The 22,397-nt window shown below is 44.2% G+C and overlaps 1 protein-coding gene across 1 annotated transcript; it reads right to left on the reverse strand.

Annotated features, from left to right (window-relative positions):
* Positions 1–200: 200 nt before the first annotated feature.
* LOC144151811 (uncharacterized) lies at positions 201–18,638 on the reverse strand. The gene is made up of 5 exons (XM_077682945.1): positions 18,279–18,638; positions 11,218–11,375; positions 6,369–6,448; positions 3,645–3,722; positions 201–374 (listed from the first exon to the last, which is right to left on the reverse strand). The coding sequence occupies exons 1-5, from the start codon at positions 18,363–18,365 to the stop codon at positions 208–210; spliced, it is 570 nt and encodes a 189-aa protein (XP_077539071.1). The 5' UTR covers positions 18,366–18,638; the 3' UTR covers positions 201–207.
* Positions 18,639–22,397: the final 3,759 nt, after the last annotated feature.

The raw sequence follows: 22,397 nt of genomic DNA on the forward strand, positions 1-22,397 counted from the left end.
GTGCATAAAAATACGTAAAAAAATAAGCGAAACCACACCTTTGAGTGTTACTTCTTGGGCTTCTTGGTGTTGGTAGTGCCAGTCAAAGCTTTGTGTATACTTTGAGTTTTGGTGCAACGCGTATGTGAATAAAATATCGCATCTTTTGAATCTCTTGTATTCTTTATCACGCGAAGAATAAATTGGAGCATAGACAGTAATGGTGGCTCACAACAACCGTATCTGATTTATTCTATTCATCATCTGTGAGCAAATAAATTCGCTGAAAACATAATTTTTTCTAATGGTCTTCACATCGTCGTACATTTTCTCACAATCAGGAATCAAAGGTTGGTCCCGCCTTCCCCAGTAGAACAGCATGATATTAGCTGAGCCTGCAGAAAGACACACACAAAAAAACGTCATTCTTTGTGGTGAGGAACCCAATCAAGAGAGTAAATTTTGTGGAAGCGCGTAAAATAGATTGCTAATTTCTGGAGGGCGAAGGCGGCGTACTTTACTCAGCAGAGAGAGGTTTTTATTTTAGTTTTCTGGGTATACTCGCCCCCCACCCCCCTAAAAGACTCCAACATGATTAAAGAACAAATTTCTCATAAAAAACGCGGTTGTCAGCAGAGGGACATACATGTCATTGTAATTGCACGCTGAATAACGGGAAAGTACTGGTCACCCAATGTAACAGTCCGACTGAATGCTGTGATACACCGTTCTATTTATGTATGGATTCGCCGAATAATGATTTTATCTTCTGGACAAGCACAGCCAGTTGTATGATGGTATCTGCTTTTTCGTAGACGATCAAGCAGCTGGACTCTTCTAACCTGCTTTTCTGTGTGACGGACATGATATTTATGTTGGCTTGAAAATGGAACATCAGAAGCAAAACAATAACTGAGAAAATGCCGAACGCACAGCTGTTCCTGTTTCGCACCGCAAGCTGCCGGCTCGCGCGTTCCGATCGCAATGTCAAGTTTTTTGTACCGCCAAATTGAATACCTTGCCTGGCGTCTGCTTGAACCATAGACATTTTAGGCTTCGAGTGAAAAGTGGTTGACGACGCGAGGAAAATAAAAATTAAAAAGAAACTTCGGTGGTTGACTGTCTCGGATTCCCTCCGAGAGCATGCCTAATGGAATCCAGAGCACATATTGAAATACCGGCGAACCTTGGCTTTAGCTTACTCAAAGTCGACCAAACAATTGCGTTGTGGGCATCGACATGTAACATGTGGTAGACACGCTATAGAGGCTGCAGGAGTAATTTAAAGAACATTCAAACAAATGCTATAACATGGTAATTAAAAAGTAGCAAGACATCTAGGCTATAACGCAGATATTTAGACTAAGGGGCGAGACAAAAATACAAAATTACGCCATCTTCCCGCGAGGGAACCCTGGTGGGATGCGACGAATCATGAGGGGGGGGGGTTCAATTGGCGTTTCCATTGGGTTGAATCTCTAAACCGGTGAAACGTGCTGTGAACGCGTATGATACATTCCATTACATGCGGGTGTTCTCATACGCGGGAAGATGGGCGTAATTTTACTTTTCATGACGGGACCGTCGCTTCCATCACGTCTTCATCGGAAGAATCAAGTCAAGCACGCAGTAGTCAACAAACTGACGCGAAGTCGAACGAGAGCGAGCGCTGACTGAACCGTTGCAGCGCGATACCCGCTTTATATTCACAGCGCCTCAAGGAGAGGAGACAACGGAGGAGAGTCGCGCATGCATACGCTTGCGCGACGGGAGCGGAGCGAAGCGAGCGAAGCGCGCGCACACAGCTGTTGTTTTTGATAATGAGGCGGAGTGAGAGCGTTGCGCGCACAGCTGTCGGAGAGAAGACGGGAGGAGAGTCGCGCATGCGCAGCTGGCGTGCGGACGCCAGACAGCGCCGACGCAGGAGGGACATGCCTCAGAGCAAGAGATGCGTCGCATCTAAAAAAACGCAGATGTTAAAGTGTGTATCATGTAAGCTGCGCATGCTCGTACAAACTGGTGGTGGCTACCGATGCAACTGGTTACAGCCACACGTGACCGTGTGTTCACCGTAGCTATAAAAGCACCAAGCTGCAAAAAATAAAGGCTTTTCCCCCGTTCTCTGTTGACTGATACACGATGTCTTCCCGATGGCAGTGAGAGGATGCGATCTCACCAGTGAAGGCCCGCAGCAGACAATTGAGCATGGCATTTACAATAATCGCCAAGCTGCTTTACGCAGAGACCGTGTAGGAAGAACAATCAAGGGCGATTTGCCCAGCTCGTCACATACATAACGGAAAAGGGGACAAAAGGAGTTCAGGAGAGTATTGGTTTGGGCGAGTTGGTACATCTGGCGTATTGAAGCACAGCAAAGACATGGACAAGAACACAGACGACGACACACTGGAGCGCTAACTTCCAACTTTAATGACACAAAATCCCAAACACAACATATATAGTGCTCCTTATCAGCCAACATGCCTCATTTGAACCAACCAGGATGTAGTCAATATCACAACAACCCAAATAAAACTGCGGAGAAGTTTAACATTGTCAAAAGACGATAAAAGAATACAACGCAATTATACCGATAAAAACCGATAAAAAAAGAACGAAAGAACTTTACAAATGCGAAGTTGCCAAATTCACGTGCGGGCAACCAGAAGACGCATGCGCGAAAGAAAAACGCTCTGCACAAGAATTCACGGGTTTTACCTTAAAAATTCCAACTCCTTTGCCCCGAGAGCAACCGGCGGCTTGGAAATGCAGTTATCCCCCAAATCAGCGATGGTTTTCGCCTCCAAAATTTCGCGTGTAAGGGGGTGTCGGTGCTTGGACAAAACAACAGACTTTTCAAAGCGGGGAGGGGAACAGCCACACTTTTTGCAGTTTTTGCAGTGCATATCGTGAAAGCCTCCGTTCTTAGTACGAACATTGTAGCTGTGCTCCTTTAAGCGTTCGTTCAGGCACCTGCCCGACTGGCCCACGTACACCTTGCCGCAACGTAGCGGAATCTGGTACACGACACGCTCAGTGCACTTAACGAATTTATTCCTGTGCTTTGTCTTGCATGAGAGCTTGCATGCTAAGCTCAGCCGGTTGAGAAAGCCTAATAGCTTGGCAAAGCCCACGTGTAGATTTGGCTGTGGGTACATAAAACTATTGCGCAGCTTCTGTTTCACTTTGGCAGGGTGGCGAAATCGAGTCACAGACAGACCGATAGACTGGCGGACAGACAGACATAAAGAACGACGGACCAAAATATCTGCGGTTTTGTAGCTCAAGAAAGACTATTGTTTTTAAGAACACTGACCATGCAAAATGCGTTTCTCTGCATTATGTTCCAGGTCGATACCTTTCACGTTAGCTAGAAGCCGGCTGTTTGCTCCCTGTACACAGACTACAAAAAACGGACCGTCACTCCCGCCCTATGCATATCCGCAATTTTTAGTCAAGCCTTTCATCAAAATACGGATATCATGAGAGGACATAAAATTCTATGCCTACCACAGGGTAATGCTCCAGACATCATCCCTCAATAAGCGGAAGCAATTTGCCTACCACGCCTTATGGTTATCCTACGCTGTAGCTTATTCAGGAAAGAATATTGTTGGTTCATTTATTGGGAACTGTTTAAGATATACTAAAACATTTTCACTTACCACCGGGGTCATAGTAGAAAACCGCACATTTGCCCTCACCGTTGTAGTAGCGCATCGTGTACACTGTCTTGGTCTTACCTGGTAAGAAAACCATTGAAACGTTTCTAAGAAAAACTATGTTTCACTAAAAAAGTACATTTTAACGTATTTTTTGGTAAAGCAGGCGATAATGCGTAAGTATATCCCACATACATAACAGGACAATACAAATGGAATAAAGCTGGAAATGCTGTAGGTAATATTTTTCCGTGATCAAGTGACCCATTACTAAAAACTATACATTCATTTAAAAAAACGTGCTCAGCACAAACAAAAGTATTCACATAATATTGTATTCTGGTATACTGCTTGAATGCTTAAAAAGGTGCCAGGAGAGACTTAGGCATCCAAGCTGGGATGTTGGTGTACTTCCAGGTCGGCGCTAGTTTTAGCGTCGTTGCTTTTATGGGGTGCATGTTTGAGATGACAGAACTGCTGCTTAGCTTTAAAGGACAAATGTACTATGCCGGTCTTCAGCGACATGCAAGGGAATTCCGCAGTAACGTTGTGACATGGACAATGCTTGTTTTAGGTTGTCTACGTAAGTTCACACTCGGCCCGTCAACAAAATGCGTGCACATACTACTCTCTGGTCAATTTATTTGAGGGGTCTGCGCAGACGGAGGCGCAAACAACTAATTCGTTTCTAGTTATGATTATGCGATACTTGGCACAGTGCCTCGCTGGGGTACGTTTTACATTTCTAATAAAGAAATCTACGACGTACACATGAAGTATATTAATTACGTCGAAAAACGTGAGCAGTTCGCGCTGTGGAGCTTGCGGCGTTTGATATAAAGTGGTTGTTTAGAAAAATACCTCGTGATTTCGTGAGATGTGACACTTATATCTGGAAAAACAATGTGTTTAGATTGTTTATCTAGATATGCAAATTTTTCCTCCGTTTCAAGCGAGCAAATCTAGACGATCAGAAGAAGCGGCTTCAGCGAATTTCTTTCACCCTCTCCGGTGATTTCGACACATGCTAAACAAATTGATTGCGAAGGACTGTAGAGACACAACCCGAGAGAAAGGGAATTTACTTCCTAAAATGGCAGTATATTCTACCGTTACGTCTGCATGCCAAAGGAGCGATGATTCTGTTATCAGGCAACCAAATAAAATTTATTCATCTGCATACAATAAAACATCAGCAGTGTCGTTTTCAACCGTATAAGGAACTACTTTGACTGTTGTATACCGTATTTATTCGCGTTATGAACGCACTTTTTTTCCGTAAAAGAGAAACAAAGTTGGGGGTGCGTTTAGTATGGGGGCAATTTTTAGGAAACTTTTAAGGGGTGACAAAAGAAGGCCGACCCGAAACAAAGTAATAGATTAAACAACCTACCTTTCGGAGTAAACATGCGCCCACCCAAAGGGCAAACACACAGCTTTTTTTAAAGAACTGCATTCGTGTTTGTTTGCCAAGGATTCACTTCGCCAATTCGTAAGTATTTGCCGGCCGCACGGTTCCCATGCCCAACTGCGTACTCCACAACCGTTAACCTAAACCTAGGCATGTAACTTACATTTCGGCCCATCGCCGACTGAAAAGTGGAAGCAAGCAAATAACAAAGCACACTGAACCGACTGAGCATCGTTGTGATTGGCTGTCAAACGACACAGCTCTAGATTGTTCGGGACAACTCCGAAAGATGGCTTTAGTTTGCATGTGCGATCATCATCAGCGGGAGCGAATGAAGTGCGAAAGCTACAGTACAGCCATTCGTGGGACTGCAGGGTTGGAAAGTTTGGGGTGCGTTTATTACGAAGGGAAAAGGAAACAATAATTTGTCGACTACAGGGGGTGGGGGGGGTGCGTTCATTACGTGAATGCGTAAGTAGGGTAATAACCAGAACAACGTCGAGTACAATCAGAGGTATTCTTGAAAACGCTCGAGAAACCGCTAGTTGCTTTTTGTTTCAACTAACAGCGTTTCAGCATAGGTAGTTACAATCCAAAGAGGAGTGCTCGCAGTTTGCGCTGTGTGATTATGCTGCCAAGAAGGAATATAAAGGTACACGAGGGATTGTATTCAGAGCGAAGCATGATATGGTGGAATTACTGCATCGGATAATACGGAAACACAAGGAGTACAGAAAGTAATGTTGAGAAAGTAATTTAGCCCATAACATAAAAACGGTTCCCACAAATAATTTGTTTCGTTTCCAGCAGCAACATCTTTTTAAAGTTTTTGGGCCCGCACGTGTTAATACTGCAGGCCTATTTCATTTACCTAATTTAGATAATATAGATAATACGAATAAGGCCCCGCGCTTAATGTCGGAATTGCTGATAGCTTAAAAGAAACAAGGTAATCACTCATCAGCATATCGGTACGGCTTATCAAATGTTATTCTTTGTCGCTTTTATTGCCGACTAATGTTTTGTTTGACTGGTTATAGCAATTACTAAATATGGCTGACACTCAGCAATTAGTGGCAACAAAATTGACACTCTAAAAAGAGAACCGCTACACACCATGTAACCAAAATATTTTTACTTTGTTTGCAACGTACAAAAATTTTTTTGGTCAGGTGCAAAAAATGCACGAATATTTCGGAGGACTTTACAACAGCAAATCCAATGCCCGCTTCTTAAAATATATCAAGTACCCATTTCCTTTGAGCTATGCAAGAGATGCTCCGGTATTTCTTAGAAAAAGAGTTTCCAATACTTACCACTGAAGGATGTAAGAGTTAGAATGGGATTTCCGGAAGAAGAATTAGAAGGCGTTGCATAGAAGATATTTGGTCTGTGGCTGAAAAGTGATTAAAAAACGACCTGTTCATAATATTTACATATCTATGGAAGCTGGCCTTCAGCTTATACAACAAAGTAAAATCACTGTTTTTTTTTATATTCCGTTTCTGCTATCACAGCGCTGCATTGTATTGATTGCACTTTATGTGAATATTTATCAAAGAGTCATAAAGATATAGGTTTTTGTAGGAAGAAAAGACACCTCCTTGCGCTGAAATCGCAGGTTTGAATTGAAGTGTCAGTGTGCAATTTTTCACTGTGGCTGCGAACACACCGAAGTTTCAATATTTATGGTCGATAAATACAAACCGAACTCACAGGCTGCCCATTTCAGGAACTCGTTGACACCACAGAGTAAAAGCAGAACATCAGCACCTTCGCTTTTCAACCGATAAGAACCAAACTGATACGAAGCAAAGTGCGTACAACTTACAGCCTAGCGGGGAAATATAAATTTAAGAACTTTTTCAAGAATTCCGATAACCCGGTTGCTCAGAGAGGCCTAGCAACTCACTGACTAACACATTCACTGATTTACTGACTCACTCACTCACTCACTCACTCACTCACTCACTCACTCACTCACTCACTCACTCACTCACTCACTCACTCACTCACTCACTCACTCACTCACTCACTCACTCACTCACTCACTCACTTACTCATGAAAGCCCAGTCCAAACTGCTGTAGGCAGCTGCAGGAAATTTTGCGAGTACATTTGTATTGGCGTAGAACTTCGGTAAGGCTTAATATATCGATATGATATCCTTAATAAAGGATAAGGCAGAATGCTGTTTTCACAAATTTCTGCGTGTGTGGTTGCCGATGTATCGGACTAGTCTTTTGCGTATATGTGTAACTCGTACAACTGTGACAAAGGCAGTTTCACGCTCTCGGTACGACCAACACCTATCTTAGGAATCTGAATAATTTCAATCATTTCACTTCGCTTCATTTCATTTATTATGCCTTTAAGGGCCCGGAGGCATTACATAAGAGGGGGCGAGATAGCAGGATTTTAGGCGTACTATTGAACAAAACAGGCAAAAACAAAAATGATAACACGACAGCCGGAAATCGCAGACAAAGAATAACTTAACTAAAAATTTACATAACAAACTGTACAAAGGTAACAGTGAAGTAAAGCGAACAGAATTGTAACACAAAAAGCAGTTGAAGAACCAATAGTACCATCAGATCACAGCAGCAGAATTTTATTGTAATATGTTATTCAATTCAGTTCAATTGAATTTAATTATGTGTGGTGACGTTTACTGACACCTGCAAACGCTCACGTCGTCAAGTCAGGCAGAGTCCGAGCGGACGTAGGAAACCGGGACTGAGGTTCGAGCTGTGCGAGGACACACTTCGTCTCCGTCCGAAAGCGCTGCATGGCACATAACCTTCTCGGAATATTGTCCACCAACTGCTATGTTATGACTGGACATAGCCACTGGAAAAGTGTCCATCTTCTAATATTCAGGTTCTTCGCTACAATCATCCCCGGCGAGAAGAGGGAGCCATCCTGGCGACTCATGGTGACGACGGAACCAGCGGATCATAGTAGGGCTTGAGTCGCTGAACATGCACAGTCTCACGGCCGCGGTGCCGAAGATCCGATGACGACATAACTGGTTCGACGATATAATTCACTGGCGAAGTGCTTTTGATAACACGGTAAGGAGCTTGCTATTTCAATGTAAGGTTCGGAGAGAGACCTGGAGTACGATATCGGGATGACTCCGGATTCTGGATCAAAATGGGTGTTCCTTTAGAGCTCCAAATATTTTTTCACTGATTCTCTGACACAATTGTTTTTTGCTAAAATATTGTTACTCATACAAATGCAGAAAGCCGATTTTAATGATTACGTACAACGATGCCGGTGAAAGGGCCAATTTGGTTTAGAAATGACACGCCCCATGTGCCGAAAAGGCCTAGCGGGTGATGTCCGCGCCTAGCCAAACATGTGGTTCGGATGGCTTGAAATTTTGTGAGCACATATTGGTTATCGGAGGCCATTTGAGATATTAATTTTTTTAATCTCAGGCCATTTGAGTCATTGAGCTAGTTTTTCATGATATAGGTAAACTTACTCAGGTATCTAAACAGATTTATACAACATTCTTTATGACACGCGTCAAATAAGGACAGTCACAATTTCGGAAAAAATGGCGTCTTTTTACGCATTGATAAATCCGTTGATGTATCGAATTCGTTTTTAATTGCAAATGCTACTTATCCAGTTGCCCAAAAATGGATTTTAGCATTTTGTCTTAACATGCGGATAAAAATATCAGCCAGATCTTTAAATGTACACCCTTCTGGACCTGGAACTCAGTTGAAGTTTCCTGCATTCCCATAGCGCTCGCCATCTGTTTGCGCTTCTTGCTACCCCGCGCCTCCCGTAGTAGCCCGGGTCATTTATTAAACATCTAAAAGAGAAGATGTGACCTATAAAAAGCGCCAGGGTATTGGCTCGTCATCTGTTGGGACTTCGCGCCGCCCCGCGCCTCCCATAGAATGCATGTTAATCATCACAAAACTGTGACCGATGAGCATCGTTCATACCGCCTGCGATAACACTTCAATTGGGTAATAATACCTTCCCTGACCCAGTCCTACCCCTTCGTATGATCCCAACGCAACGTTCTGCCGAATGTAAGTTCTCTTTACAACCCGTCACTGTCCCTCATATTATATTAGAGTGCAAGCAAAACCCAAACCTTTCCCCTCTTCCATACCGCTTTCCCACACCGGAGCTATGGGAGAAGCTAGTGCCTAGCAGCCATTTGGATGTCGAGGCATTTTTGGCCTCCAGAGCGAAGGCTGCCCGCTCATCACATGGCTTCCTGGAATAGGGAAACACTCCCACTTCACCGCTTCAATAAAACATTTTGCACTCTTTCACTGACTCGCTTGACGAACCATCTTCGTGCAATTTTTTTTACGAGAGTTGCAGTAAAACACGAGTGTCAGACGTTTCCCATTACCACGACACGCCTCCGGTTCAAGCTCATGCATTGACAGCAGGCAGGAGTCCCCAATTGTGTAGCACTTCACGATGAATTAGCCAATGATGACAAGTAACGAATACCTGAACACATGTTATGCCCATTATTTTCATTAGTATAATGAGCAACTCGGGCATCGCCGGGTGCTACCGCTAGTCGGTGCATATATGCAAGTTCAAATATATCCGTATACATACCCAGCTTTCTCGCTCAAAATTCCGACTTCTCAGGAACCTAGGGAAACCACTTCAGGAAAGTGATATTTGTCACAAAGCAAGACGTCAACGTGGAGATGACAACGCTAGAAGAACGTTCCAGGATTCTGAATATTTGATGTGCCATTCGCTGTCAAATATTACCCCCCCCCCCCCATGCATTTGTATGGGATAGTTTCCATGGCTCAGGAACCTAGCCGCAAAACGTGCAAAACTTGAAACTGTGTGCAAAGCAAGTTCTCGCCCCCAATATTAGCAGCGCAAAATAACTTTCAATTACGCTAAACAACTACGAGGTAATCGCTGTTGAGAGCACTGCCATGAGCGGGAAAGCTGCACATGAGTGGATACCTCTATCTGGAGTGATGTTAGTATGACCCGAGTTAGTATTCGTTACTTTTTATTTCGGCTAAGTTGAAATGCCCCGTTGATTTAAATACGCTTTTTTAAGTTGCTTCCCAACAACATCAACCCAAACCTCGAAGAGCCGACCTCATTCAAACCATCCAGAATCCCTAAACCCGCATCCTAACTAGACCAAGACTTTCCTGGGCCTCCTACCATGCAATAAAGCAATTCAGGCGGTACGTTCTCAACAGCTACCTCCGACCCGGCCTCAGCCAGCAATCGTCCACCTTTTGCGAACCAGCCCCCAACGTTGCAACGTTCCCGATGACACAGACTGGTGGTCCTCGGAGACTTCAATGCACAGAATACGGACTGCACTTAACCTATAGACTGGACTTACCCTATAAAGCCTTACATGAAGCTACTCAGCAAAACCAACTTCACCTTTGTAACTTCTTCAAACTCTCCACCAAAATTGGTTACGACGGCTTTTGCGACGCAACGCCGAATGGTCGTTTACATACATCAAACGGCAACATGGTCACCTCCAGAAGAGACTCTGTGCCGCGAGCAGTACACAATCCTGTTCTAAACCGCCCGTAAAAAAAACCAGTAGCGAAGAAAATGTCACAGTGTCCTAAAAACCTGTAAAAAATGCCGTTAGCTTGACTTCGGTTTAAATTTCTTGAGGTGTTTTTGGGCAGCAGAACATCGAATTGACAGAGAATATATTGCGTGTAAATGATATTTTGGGCACAAAATCTTCTGGCGTATTTTTTCTGCATTTCGGTTGCCTTAGTATGGCGTTTTCATTAAAAAAAACTAGTGCTCAAGATCTTGATATATGCTGTGCTGTTGTAAAGTTATTGGGCCATTACGCAGGACAATTTTTGTGTTTCGTTGTATATGTGGCAAATTTCCAGGTTAAACATGTGAAAATATGAAGGTGAATTTGCAGCATCATATCTGTGTTTGTTCCTGCGCAACGTGTATTCAGTAATCCTACGTGTTACAGTACTTCGGGATGATTATGCTCATTACTTTTACAGAAATAATCAAATGTGTCTGGTAGCCTTCACATTTTGCTTCCAATTAACGGCGAAAATCTAGCTTCAAAACACAGAGAAGCAAATTTCAAGCATCCAATTTTATACTATCCTAAATGTCAGGGCAACGTAAAAGTACTTACGTTTGCAGCGCTCCATAATTTGACACAAAAATTTGGTAAGGATTTCTTGACAATATAATCCAAAACGCACAAGCTCCATCGTCAATGTGATCTTTTGTGATGATGACACGTTCATAATTCCGGTAGTAGATCCAAATAGGCCCCTCGACGCACAAGAACTTAAAAATATAAAAACAAACAGGTTGCAGATCTATTCCACCATTCTTTTGGGTGCATGAGCTTTCAGGCGCCGCCTATCCTTTTAGCCGCTAACTATTATCAGAGACGCCACCTCTGACGAATGCTCTGACCTCACCAGTGCGAACTCCAAACTCTTGTTGGTTTTTTGCGGCCACTCCGGAAACTCTGATTTATAAACCGTTCCATCACCGCCCCTGGAATACATTCACAATCTTCATCACTGCGCAACCAAAAAGAGGCTTTCGGAAATAGATGACTAAAGCGGAGAACCATATTTATGCAATGCTAGCCTCTTCATTAACTCGAGTGTGGCGTCCCGCGATTGGTAAAACTAGACAACAGCGTCACCGACAAACGAATTCGAAAGAGCAACCAAGTGTGGTGGTCGCATTCTCCCCTTCAAGCACTTTTCCTGCAATGGGAAAGGTCCATATGGTTCCGGGTTTTCGATCACCGCAGTTCAAGTATTCCTTATGAAAAAATGGGGGTCGGTAACTTGCCACGACCCAGGTGCTGGAAATCTGCGTTTTAATCGTTTATGGATTACTTAACAAATTGTGACTACTGAATTTTTTTTTCTTAGGAAGTCACAGAGTGTCAAGAAATGCTAAAGGTAAATTTGGTGGTACACGTTCAAGAAATTGTAGGTGACATTTGCTATCGGGTATTAAAACTTACAAAGCAATATCGTTACTTCAACTCCCATCGTGCGTTTTGGAAAGCAATTGCTGCGTTTACAATCTCTGCTTCACGAGAATTGAGAAAAAGACTGACAGCAAGGGTGTTTAGTCGTCGTGACCCAGGAGAAATAGAGGCCTTCTGTGCCTATGTGCAAATATGTGGGCGTGAAGGGTAGTGGCAGCTGTGGGTTGGTTAGTATGAGCGAGAAGGTTGCAGTGTCTGGGTTTCAAAGTGTTTATTGCGCTACGTTTATGCGGGGCGGAACATTTTTGCCTTTTCCAAAGATAGAGAAAGGGTGAAAATCTTCGTTGAGGAAGAAATAGTTTCGGTTCAGGAAAAGCGGGTATAGAGATGATAAAAAGCTCAAATGTGAAATATTAAGTCTAGGACCGCAGGTCCAGGAGCTCCTTCTCTTTCTCCACTATCAGCTCGCACTCATCTTGAAGTACCTAGCTGGTCAAACCTGCCTCTCTTGTTTCAATGTAAGTGGAATATGTAATGTTGGAGTCATTCTCCCCTGATCGTTTCTTTGAACATGGCTAGGTTGCTGTAAGACGGCGGTTGTTCCCCAAATTTAGAACAGATTTGAGTTAAAGTATTTTGTTTCCACTGAACATCTGCGCCCACATTTATTTCCAGGTTCTTGGGTTGGTGTACCCTTCAAAGAGTTTGCAATTATTCAAGATTGAGGGACCCTTGTGGCTCGGGGAAAGATCGTGTTCCTAGGCGTATGATTGCGAGACCTTCTCAACGTTCTTATGCGATGGGAGTGGGGTAGTCGAGTCTTCAAGGTTCCCAGCATGTAGTTTCGTGTGCTTCTTGGTGGGTGTCTTTTAGATCCTTGCGTCCGTGTGTCTAGGGGAAGTAGTGAACTTTCTTCATTGTGAATGGGAGTGCCTAACGAAGCGTTTAAATATCCTACCTACACCAAGCAGTTTGTAATGTTCTTTAGTGTTGACTGCTTTCAATGGGAAACTTGCGCTCGTCGGATTGCTAAGTGGATAGCGCACACTCCCGCTTCTTCGTTCGTGCATGAGAACTGTCTTGGACTCACAAAGATTTCCGCAGTAGTAAACAATGGCAATTGCTCCCTGGTACGTTCGTGCATCCCGCAGTCGGGGTACACTGTGTCATCACAATATTGGAGCTTTCCTCAAATACTCTTGATCTTGTCATATCTTCTGTAAGTTTGAATCCCTGTTTTTGATAGTGGTACAGAGTTTGTATGAAGGGTCGCTGGATCGGTGACACGTCTGTGATGACGTGCAGTCTATTCTTTTCCGGTGAATGGGGTGCTTTTTTTCCATGCGACAGGCCGCCTCGATTTTGTTTTCCGAGACAGCACATCGGTTCCAAGAGAACGGTTCCTCTAATTTCTTCAAAGCGTTTTGTGCGTATATATATCATCATCAGCAGCAGAAGTCAATGTAGGTCCACTGCAGGACGAAGGCCTCTCCTACTGACCTTCACCTGCTGCTCTGCTGCGCTGTCCAAGTACATCCTTTGGAGCCGAAGTTATGTTATTTCTTTACTCCATAGAGTTAAAGTCCTTCCCCTTCTTGAAAGCCCTTCTCAGGGCCCGGGGGTTAATTTTGTTAACCTGGTGGTCCTCCTTTTGTCAGTGCATATACCGGTAAAAATGCGAGATGGAGGGCTGTCTTATCTGTACTCCTAATGATGGAGTTCCTTTGATTTTCTTCGGTGCGGGTAAGTATGTGGTACGCTGGCTTTTTTGATATACCGTCATGATTGCTGGCTGCATAAGCCTTATTGTTTCTCCTCAAATTCTTGCTCCGTTTTTGGTTAGAGAATTCACAACGTGGGCACCTAGTTAAATGTTTTCACTTTTTGGCCATTCTGAGTTATTTTTTGTTGCTTGAGTCTATAGCCACGCTGACAATTTATATTTAGACAATAGTACAGGCCACAATTAGCCCAAGCAAGAGGCCTTACAAGAGTGTTCTCTGGGACGACCTCTGCACCTATTTTTTGTGCAACTTTTATTTTGGCCCCACTGCGCCATTTGTCGTTTGACAAGCACAGCTTGCGGCGACAACAGAAGTGCGGGAATGTTGAAAAGCAGGTCGAAAACTTATGTAATTAGACGCTATTTGCAGGGATTTATGTTCGTTTATGCTGATAATTTAGGCCTTCTTTGATTTTCGAGAGACGGGCACTAATCCTGTGCTCGCTGTTTTAGTTGGTGACGCAATGCTGGTGCCGACATTAGTTCCTTAAGAAAACATGCCACGATGGCTCAATGGGTAAGGCGTTGCGCTGCTGAAGTCAAGGACGCGGGTTCGATTACCGGCTGTTGCGGCTGTTTTTCTGATTGGAGCAGAAAAGAAAAACGCAAGGTGTAGTTCTCTCATTGCGGGTAACAGCACGAAAAAAGGACGTTATTTCAGCACTCACTGATTTTAGCACAAAATTATTTCAGCACTCACTTAAGATCCTCTGTTTGTCGAAATTAAACCGGAACCCTCCACTACTGCGCGCCCCTAATGGATGAGGTGTGCATTGGTCACGTGAAGCACCGAAAATTTAAATCTATATCTTCCGGTGGAGAGGCACATCGGCGTGATGGCGCCAGTGGCGGGCACAGCTGGCGACTTCGTCAGCCGAGCATGCTACTGCCGACAAGGCGTTGAATGAACTTCACTGCTCGGGCGCGGCCCCTGCTGAAATTTCATGTCATTTCTTTGGTCTTCGCCTTAGTATCATTGTCCTCTATTGGACACTTAATTAGCAGCTGCGCCATATTCCAGTTTTAGGGGAGCCATCGCATCCCTCTCTCTCAGTCGTAGCTGCCGGGTGGCAGGGATGACGTATTTCCGCGGGCGCTTGGGGAGCACGGCTGATAGCGGACGGCTAGCAGCTAGAGGGATGTTGAAAAATGCGCACAATGACGCTCTCGCGTTACAGCAGACAGATATTCTGCGAAGAAACCATTTGCGCCGTGAAGCTAGCTCTCCGTTCTTAAATGCTGTGAGAACATCACGAGCATCGTCGGTTCCTAGGCTACCAAATATGAGCAGGATTGCAGTTATATTCATGCTGATTTCACACTTGTCCCACCAGTTTACGTTATCTTTTTTTAAATACAACTTTTTTGGCTGTTTCTCTATGCCTTTCAATCTACCTAAGAATACGTTGCTTCTATAAAGGTTTTTTCCTCGCCCCCGTCAGTGAACCAAAAGTAAACAAGAAGTCTAACTGCCACGTGCATGTGTAAGTAGGTGTTGCGTACGGTCAGCGACTATATCGGCTGTCCTTGGTCGTATAGTCAAGCTCCTGGGGACGAGAAAACACATTCTAATTCGCTACCTTAGTCTTTGTTTCGACCCCAGACCTTATTGAGAGCGTTTTGTGAATTGAGGTCACACATTATCATGAATGACAAGGGGCACTCCCCGGTTATGGGTTTCTTCTCTGGCTACACTAACGAAAATAGGGATGTGCTGTTAAAGGCCTTTTAAAATATTTACCCGGACGGACTCTTTTTCAGGACTTGTAACCAGACAGCGATTTCACGACACAAGATTTTTCTATAACCCTTGCTACACCGCCCGAAGAGTGAGCACACCTAGTAGTCTTTCCTAAGTGAACTGCACGGTTTGAGTGAGCTTGCGTTGGGTTTACAACGTTTCATCATGGCATAGATTACTTAGTTACTTTGTATAATTTCGAACACGACATCCCCATTCTTCTTAGGCTCCTGCATTACAAGAGAAATAAACGCCTATAAGCGATGCCCTAAGTACTGTTGCATCAAGGCTGCCCTCGCTGGTGTTTAAAGCATCTGCATAGCAGCAGTCTGCCATTTTTTCTTGCACCTGGCGAAACCACTGTTGTCCTAGACTTGCCTGAGCCACTAACAAAACTTACCACGGATCCCGCATTGTGAGCTAGAACAAGTTGCTTGGTAGCTTAAACAAATATTAACAGACTTGTCTCGTGCAGGACGGAAACCATGATGCAACCCGACTAAGAACATGGCAATTTTTCTATGATCTTTTGATTGCAGGAACTGTTGCGGGTGGCCCTGCGATTTTCGGAGACGGTTTCTTTTGTTTATCGAGGGAGCGGCAGTCATTACACACGTGAGGTGCCAGTGGAGACGCCAACGCAATAATGGCCTGTAGGGATGCATGCGAAGCCGCCTAAGGGTCAAGATCGTTGCTGTGTACACCGAGAAGGGGCGTGCTCTGGGGATCCACGTGCGCTAACAGAACCGAACACGGCGCACCTAGTGTGAAAGTCCGCACAGTTCCTGTAGTGTATGGAGAACATTATCCTCAAGCGCACTGAAATGGTGCGAGGCACGACCAAGATGCGCTGTAGTACTTTTCAAAGGTTTTGTTGCCGCAACGACCTCAGTGTGTATGGACGTAGCAATGACAGGGGGTGCCCTTGGCTCCTTGGCGGAGAGGCGGGGACGTAGCAAACTCCGCTTTACCGCAGTTTTTCGTCGCGAACAAGTCTACAGTCGACAGGACATTGCTGCTCTATACCCCAATAGGCTGTGGTTGTGTGCCTCTCAGACAATAACAGCGCTGACCACTTCTCTACATTGGAGAGCTGTTTTGAGGGTTTTTCAAATGGATTACCTGCCTGTCGTGTGGAGCTTCTAGCAAGATATTCATTATGGTGGATGTGGTTCATTGTCCAAAGGTCAAGCCAGTGGTTACTATAATATTTTTATCTTGAATAATTATGTTGAGTGAACTTCCCCATAGTTAGGTTTTGTGGCAGGTGCTAGTACCCCCGACATAAAGCAGCAATTTGAAGCGGTGGCAAAGTTTTGCTAGTAAAAATCGCCTTGGACGCCTGAAGAATACAGCGTTGAGAGATTATGGCCACGGCTCCATCAAGTGGAAACAGGATCTCTTTTTTTAAAGTTCTGCTTCCTTCTCTACTTGCGGGGATTTGGGCGGGCGGTGGTGATAAACTCAATTATTACACAGCAGCTCTTTTGTACTGTATATGTTCTTTTGTCTCGAGTCGTTTTTAGCGCTTTAGCCAAAATGTGATGATCTCTGGTTAGTTCTTTTTTGTGCATGCCCTTCACCGGCTCGCGTCTGTTTCACTGGATGAATTTTAAAAATGTCGCCTTGTGATGAGTTCAAAGGAGATTTTATGGATATGGGGAATGGTGCTTTTCTTTTTGAATCTCGTCGTCAGCAACATTGTTGACGGTTCTCGCGAAGCAGCAAATGGCTGATCGAATGCTGTCATTACACATTTGCAGGAAACTAGGGACACAATTTTTTTTGTTTATCCTGGCAGCACCACAAGTGAAAAAGATTTAAATTACGTTGTTTTGATGTTTCCTTCAAATAAAAAAATGGCTGGCGATTACGATACTCCGTAATGCGATATTTAGGCGCAGCAGCCGTACGCTGAGGCAGCACTCACTCGTGGGTTCTCTCGGCGGCAGCGATGATGAGCCTGTACGTCGGCGGCGCCAACCGTTGGGCGGCGCATAGTGCGTCTAAGGACGGGACCACGAACTGCGTCTTCAGCGAGTGCTTAAGCGAATGCGAAGCGTCGCGCCGTTAAGCACCAAGTTCGGGCACAGCCTACTGCCCCCTCCCGTCCCCCACCAAAAACTTTCCGAGAGCGCTGGCTCACGCCGCTACGGCGAACCGCTCACCCCTCCCGATTTCGCGACACTATCCTCCTTTGCTTTCTTTCATCGTTCCCTTTTTATTTCACTCGTCGGTCTTCCCATCGTTCACTCGGTTACCGGGACAACGCGGCATCGCCCACAGACTGCCGCCAAAGGGCTGCGCACTCAAAGATGCCTGCTGTGAGTAAGTGAAGGAGAGATATAATGCAAACGAGTAGTTTGTACAAATGCTGGGACTGACATCATTAATTAATTTTAACAAGACATAAAATGTTGATCAGTATTATACGCCGAAACAGCAGCACGCAAGAGTTCCTCCGTTTTCATTTTAGCGATAGACAAGCTGAGAAATTCGTCGTATATTTTGTGTCACAAGTTCACATTGATATTTTTAAAACGACACGATTTCTTTTTATATTTAGAATTATGAATTGCCATTGGAGGTAATAACTGTTAACAAAAGTTCAAGCGTGCAAGAAATGGTATCCGTTTCGTAGCTTCTACCAAAACGTCAAAAATGGCTGGTGACAAGACATTTCTAATATTGCAGCTAAATTGCCTTACTTACTTGCAAGAGGTCCGCGTAAGTAGCAAACTCCCTTTCTTCTGTGGTCGCTGAGATAGCCAGAATAAAAGCCGCGATTACAAATCGCATCTTTTCTGAGTTTCTAATAAATGTTTACACTGGGTGGATGATTGCATTGGTAGCTCATGTCCGCGCAAAACTCCACATAAGCATCTACCAACAGTTGCATGTAGCTACTCCTTTCGTACACCTAATGCCAATATCAGAACAGGTGTTTTAGGACAAACATGCTTTTAAATCAATCCATCTTAGTCGACGGGGCATGTACTATTATGAGCAATATGACAGACAACACAGGAGCGCGTGGTAAACAGCCTCGAAACAGACTCGGAGCGATACGTGGATGGCGCTGTGAAAAACAAAGGGGGAAAGGAGGGCGCTCTTCCACTAACTGTTGGTACTCCCACCCCACTGGCATTTCTACCTAGGAGCAGCCTACCTCATTGCGCCGATAATATGGCATCGTCGGACAGCCGATAAGACGCACGGCAGGGATGGAGACAGTTGTTAGAACAGCGTCCCCCTTTCCACTTTGTTTCCGACGGCGGCCGCTGCGTATCATTCTAAGCTGGATTTGAGGGTGTTTTCAACGCGTTCCTGTGTTCCCTTTCATATTGCTCATAATAGTACATCTCAGAATTAGGCTGTCAAAGCCCTTGGTGCACCTGCAACAATAAAACAAAGGCTTTCAAATGGCTTGTCATTTTTAAATCGTGCGGGAAACACAAATGGTATGCACTGTTTTTTACAGCGTGTGTTAAAGGAAGAACCCTGTTCTTGCAAAATAAATACAATTTTCACAGTAGCGCGCAATTTGAACGGGTGAAAACATTTAGAAGTGAAGGCATCGTCATACCTGTAATTATCGTGGACCTTGTGTGGTGTATTGCCTGTCAGGTTTCTGTTGACGTGACCTTGGCTGTAGAAGATGAATGTCAGCAGCCAATATTTTATTTTGGTATGTTTTAGCTATTCATGTCAAACTTTAGTATAAGCCATTGCCAGAACATAGCCCTGTACGTCAACACAATACATTTGAATATACGACAAAGCTTATGCGAACGGCACAATAAGTGTTATTGTTGCGAGAACATTTTAGGTTTCGACATTGAAGGGTTTTTTACTGACAAGACAATGCTTCTAGAGGCAATATGCAATGTTCTGAATGTTTATGCAATTATTTCATCTAAATATATTGCTATTCTCAGGACATATTACTGATATTTTGTGGAGATGTTTGTGTATCGTCATCAACTTTTGATGCATAGTAAACTACTCTTGCTAGATTGCGTGGACTTCCGGTGTGAAACTTACATGTGCCCCATAGTATTGATAACATTTATTCCTGCAACGTGCATGGTTTGCTGGAAAAAGTGAAAAGTAAAACGACAACAAATTCTTGATAATGGGAACCAAGAAAATACTGCATGGGTCGCCCAAATCGCAAACAAGCATAGCCTGATACTATACTCCTTTTTTTGCGTAGGAGGCAACCATGCTTTTATTTAAGCCGGTGTGCCCAAAATCTCTGTTGCGCAAAAAATTGTAGCTACCACACAAAAAATGTATTCGCGTGACTTTAAAATCCAACAGCAAAATCCAATTTGAACAATTCCCTGAACTGAACTCTTTTTAAATAGGGCTAGAATGCGGTCGTTCGAAGTAATGGGCGATGGTGTCTGCATGGTCTGGTTTTTCTATAACAAATGTGGCTAGGACCTCCTAGTTTGCATAAATGTAAAGCCGCTAGGAGTCCGCGACAACCTTTTGCAGGTGCGCCCTCAAAAACTGGCATGTATTTGCGTCTGCCAAAAAGTGTCTCAACCATGCTTTGGCTTCTGCTGTTTTAATCGTATCCACGGACAATATTTACGAGGACCCTTGACCATGCTCTCTAGAGTTCTGGACAGAAGATAACATCGACAGTGAAGTCTCGAGCACTTCTCAATCTGCGAGACCGATTTGAACACACTTATCAAATTGCGCATCAGGAGCTCGAGAGAGCACGAGAAAAAGAAAAGAGCTACTCTGATCGAAAAATTCGTCCGAGCAAGCCTTCAGTTGTAAACAAAGTCCTCAAGCTGGTTCAAGCTGTTTCAAACCAACTGTTCGAGGTAACCGGAAAGACAAATGACTTGGACTGCGAGATCATCTTGGGATTCACGAGGGAGGTCTCCCACGTAAATATGGTACACTTTTACGAAGAAAGCGCACCACTCCCACCGCCGCAAGCCTCAGTTGCCGCTACAGTTGACGCCACCGCCAGTATGGACGATCTCGACTACGATCAACGGCTGACACCCTTCTACACTTCCTTTTCGATTTTGGGAAACGTAAAGTATCCGCCTCGATCTGATGCAGAAGAAAGGGCTCAGTACAAGACTATTTACTAGTATGGCATGATCCTCTGGGACATTCTCGGGAAAACAGAGCTTGTACAGGGCCCTTAAAAGTAATGTCGGACAAGCTTGTACACATTGCGCAGTAACTGCCGCCTTCGCTCTTCATTACACGGTTTAAAGACGAAGCTGAAGAGATGTTGGCGACGACTGTCAATAATCATATATATATATATATATATATATATATATATATATATATATATATATATATATATATATATATATACATATATATTTGCTTCTTTCCCATGCGTTAGGTATGACCTAAAGCCGCTGAACGAAGACGCTCCACAAACATCTCCGCTCTAAAACTAGGTGAACAACGTCTGCGTATTTCACACGGCGCCTTCATTACCCTTATCCAAAATTAACAAGAAGGATTGCACTATGTTTTACGCTACTTCTTTTCTGAATAAAAGTCCGCTGTTAGTCCTAGCCTTATCCTGGGCTGGGTGGACCGCTTTCTTGTTTTTTTTTTTGAACGCGAAATAGTAGAAGGCTCTAATTTGTGGGCGGAAAGATTTCTTCGGCGTAGGCAATAGACTAGAAGGAACGTGGATAAGTGGGGGCCCGAAAAATGTGCTAAACTAAAACGTTTACGTGTAAAGTTCAGAACCATTACACGCCGGTAGTTTTAAAATGAGTATGTTGTTGCTTAGTGCATCAAAAAGGTGAACTTGAACGTTAGTTTGAGTTAAACATCACCAGACAAAGTTAGGCCTACCATTACGATATTACGTGTATCATTACCAACCAGCACCCATTCCGAAAATACTCATATAATATACCCGCAGCGATGGCTCAGTGGCTAAGGCGTTGTGCTGCAGAACACTAGGACGCGGGTTCGATTCCCGGCTGTGGCGGCCGCTTTTCTAATGGAGGCGAAAAGCTGAAATGCCGCTTGTCCGAGATTTCGGCTCATGTAAAGATCCTCAGGTGGTCAAGATTACTCCGGAGCACTCCCCTACGGCGCGCATCATCACCTGTGAATGGTCCCCACTGATTAATTGATTGAATGAATATTTTGAAACAAAACATTTCAACATTCATTCAATCAATTAATGAACTCACTTTGTACTGCTTTAACGTAAAGGTGCGGTTACCGGTCTACGTGTTAGGTCTTGGCGCAGAATCGCATGATCGACCGTTGCAACTACAAGTCTAGAAAAATGATACATACATGGCGCAGCAAGCGCATGATCGACCGTTGCAACTACAAGTCTAGAAAAATGATACATGCCCATCGAGTCGCACGTGCAAGCAGTGGTTTAGTGTATCTACAACGCTCTAATGGATGCTTGGGCAGCCCTCGTTGTAGAAGATGATACTTTCCGGAGAGCATGCTTTGGCATGTGCCAAACACTTTTGAATCATTTATTATTGGTAATACAAGCACAAGCAGGTAAATTCGTTCATTCGTAAAACGTTCGTGGAATAGAAGAAGGGGTTAAGGTTAGGGAAAAAAAGGAAGGGGGTGTAAGTGGTCTCCCGTTTCCGGCATACCAATGGCCGCTTCCGTGACCTTGGCTCGGTTGATCACTAAGAGCTCGTCTTTTGGACCGGTGGCGAAGCAGCAAGCACTATCATTGTTTGAGGTCAGCGTTGTGGTTGGACGTGGGATGTTTGGTGATAGGCATACGGGGAGGGTGGTATTGCTATGTGGGGCCGGGGTGTTCGGGTAGAACCAGACATAGGTTGT

This window comes from Haemaphysalis longicornis, unplaced genomic scaffold (assembly GCF_048455015.1).
Source record: "Haemaphysalis longicornis isolate Haplotype H1 unplaced genomic scaffold, Haemaphysalis longicornis Haplotype H1 scaffold_9, whole genome shotgun sequence".
Lineage (NCBI taxonomy): Eukaryota > Metazoa > Arthropoda > Arachnida > Ixodida > Ixodidae > Haemaphysalis > Haemaphysalis longicornis.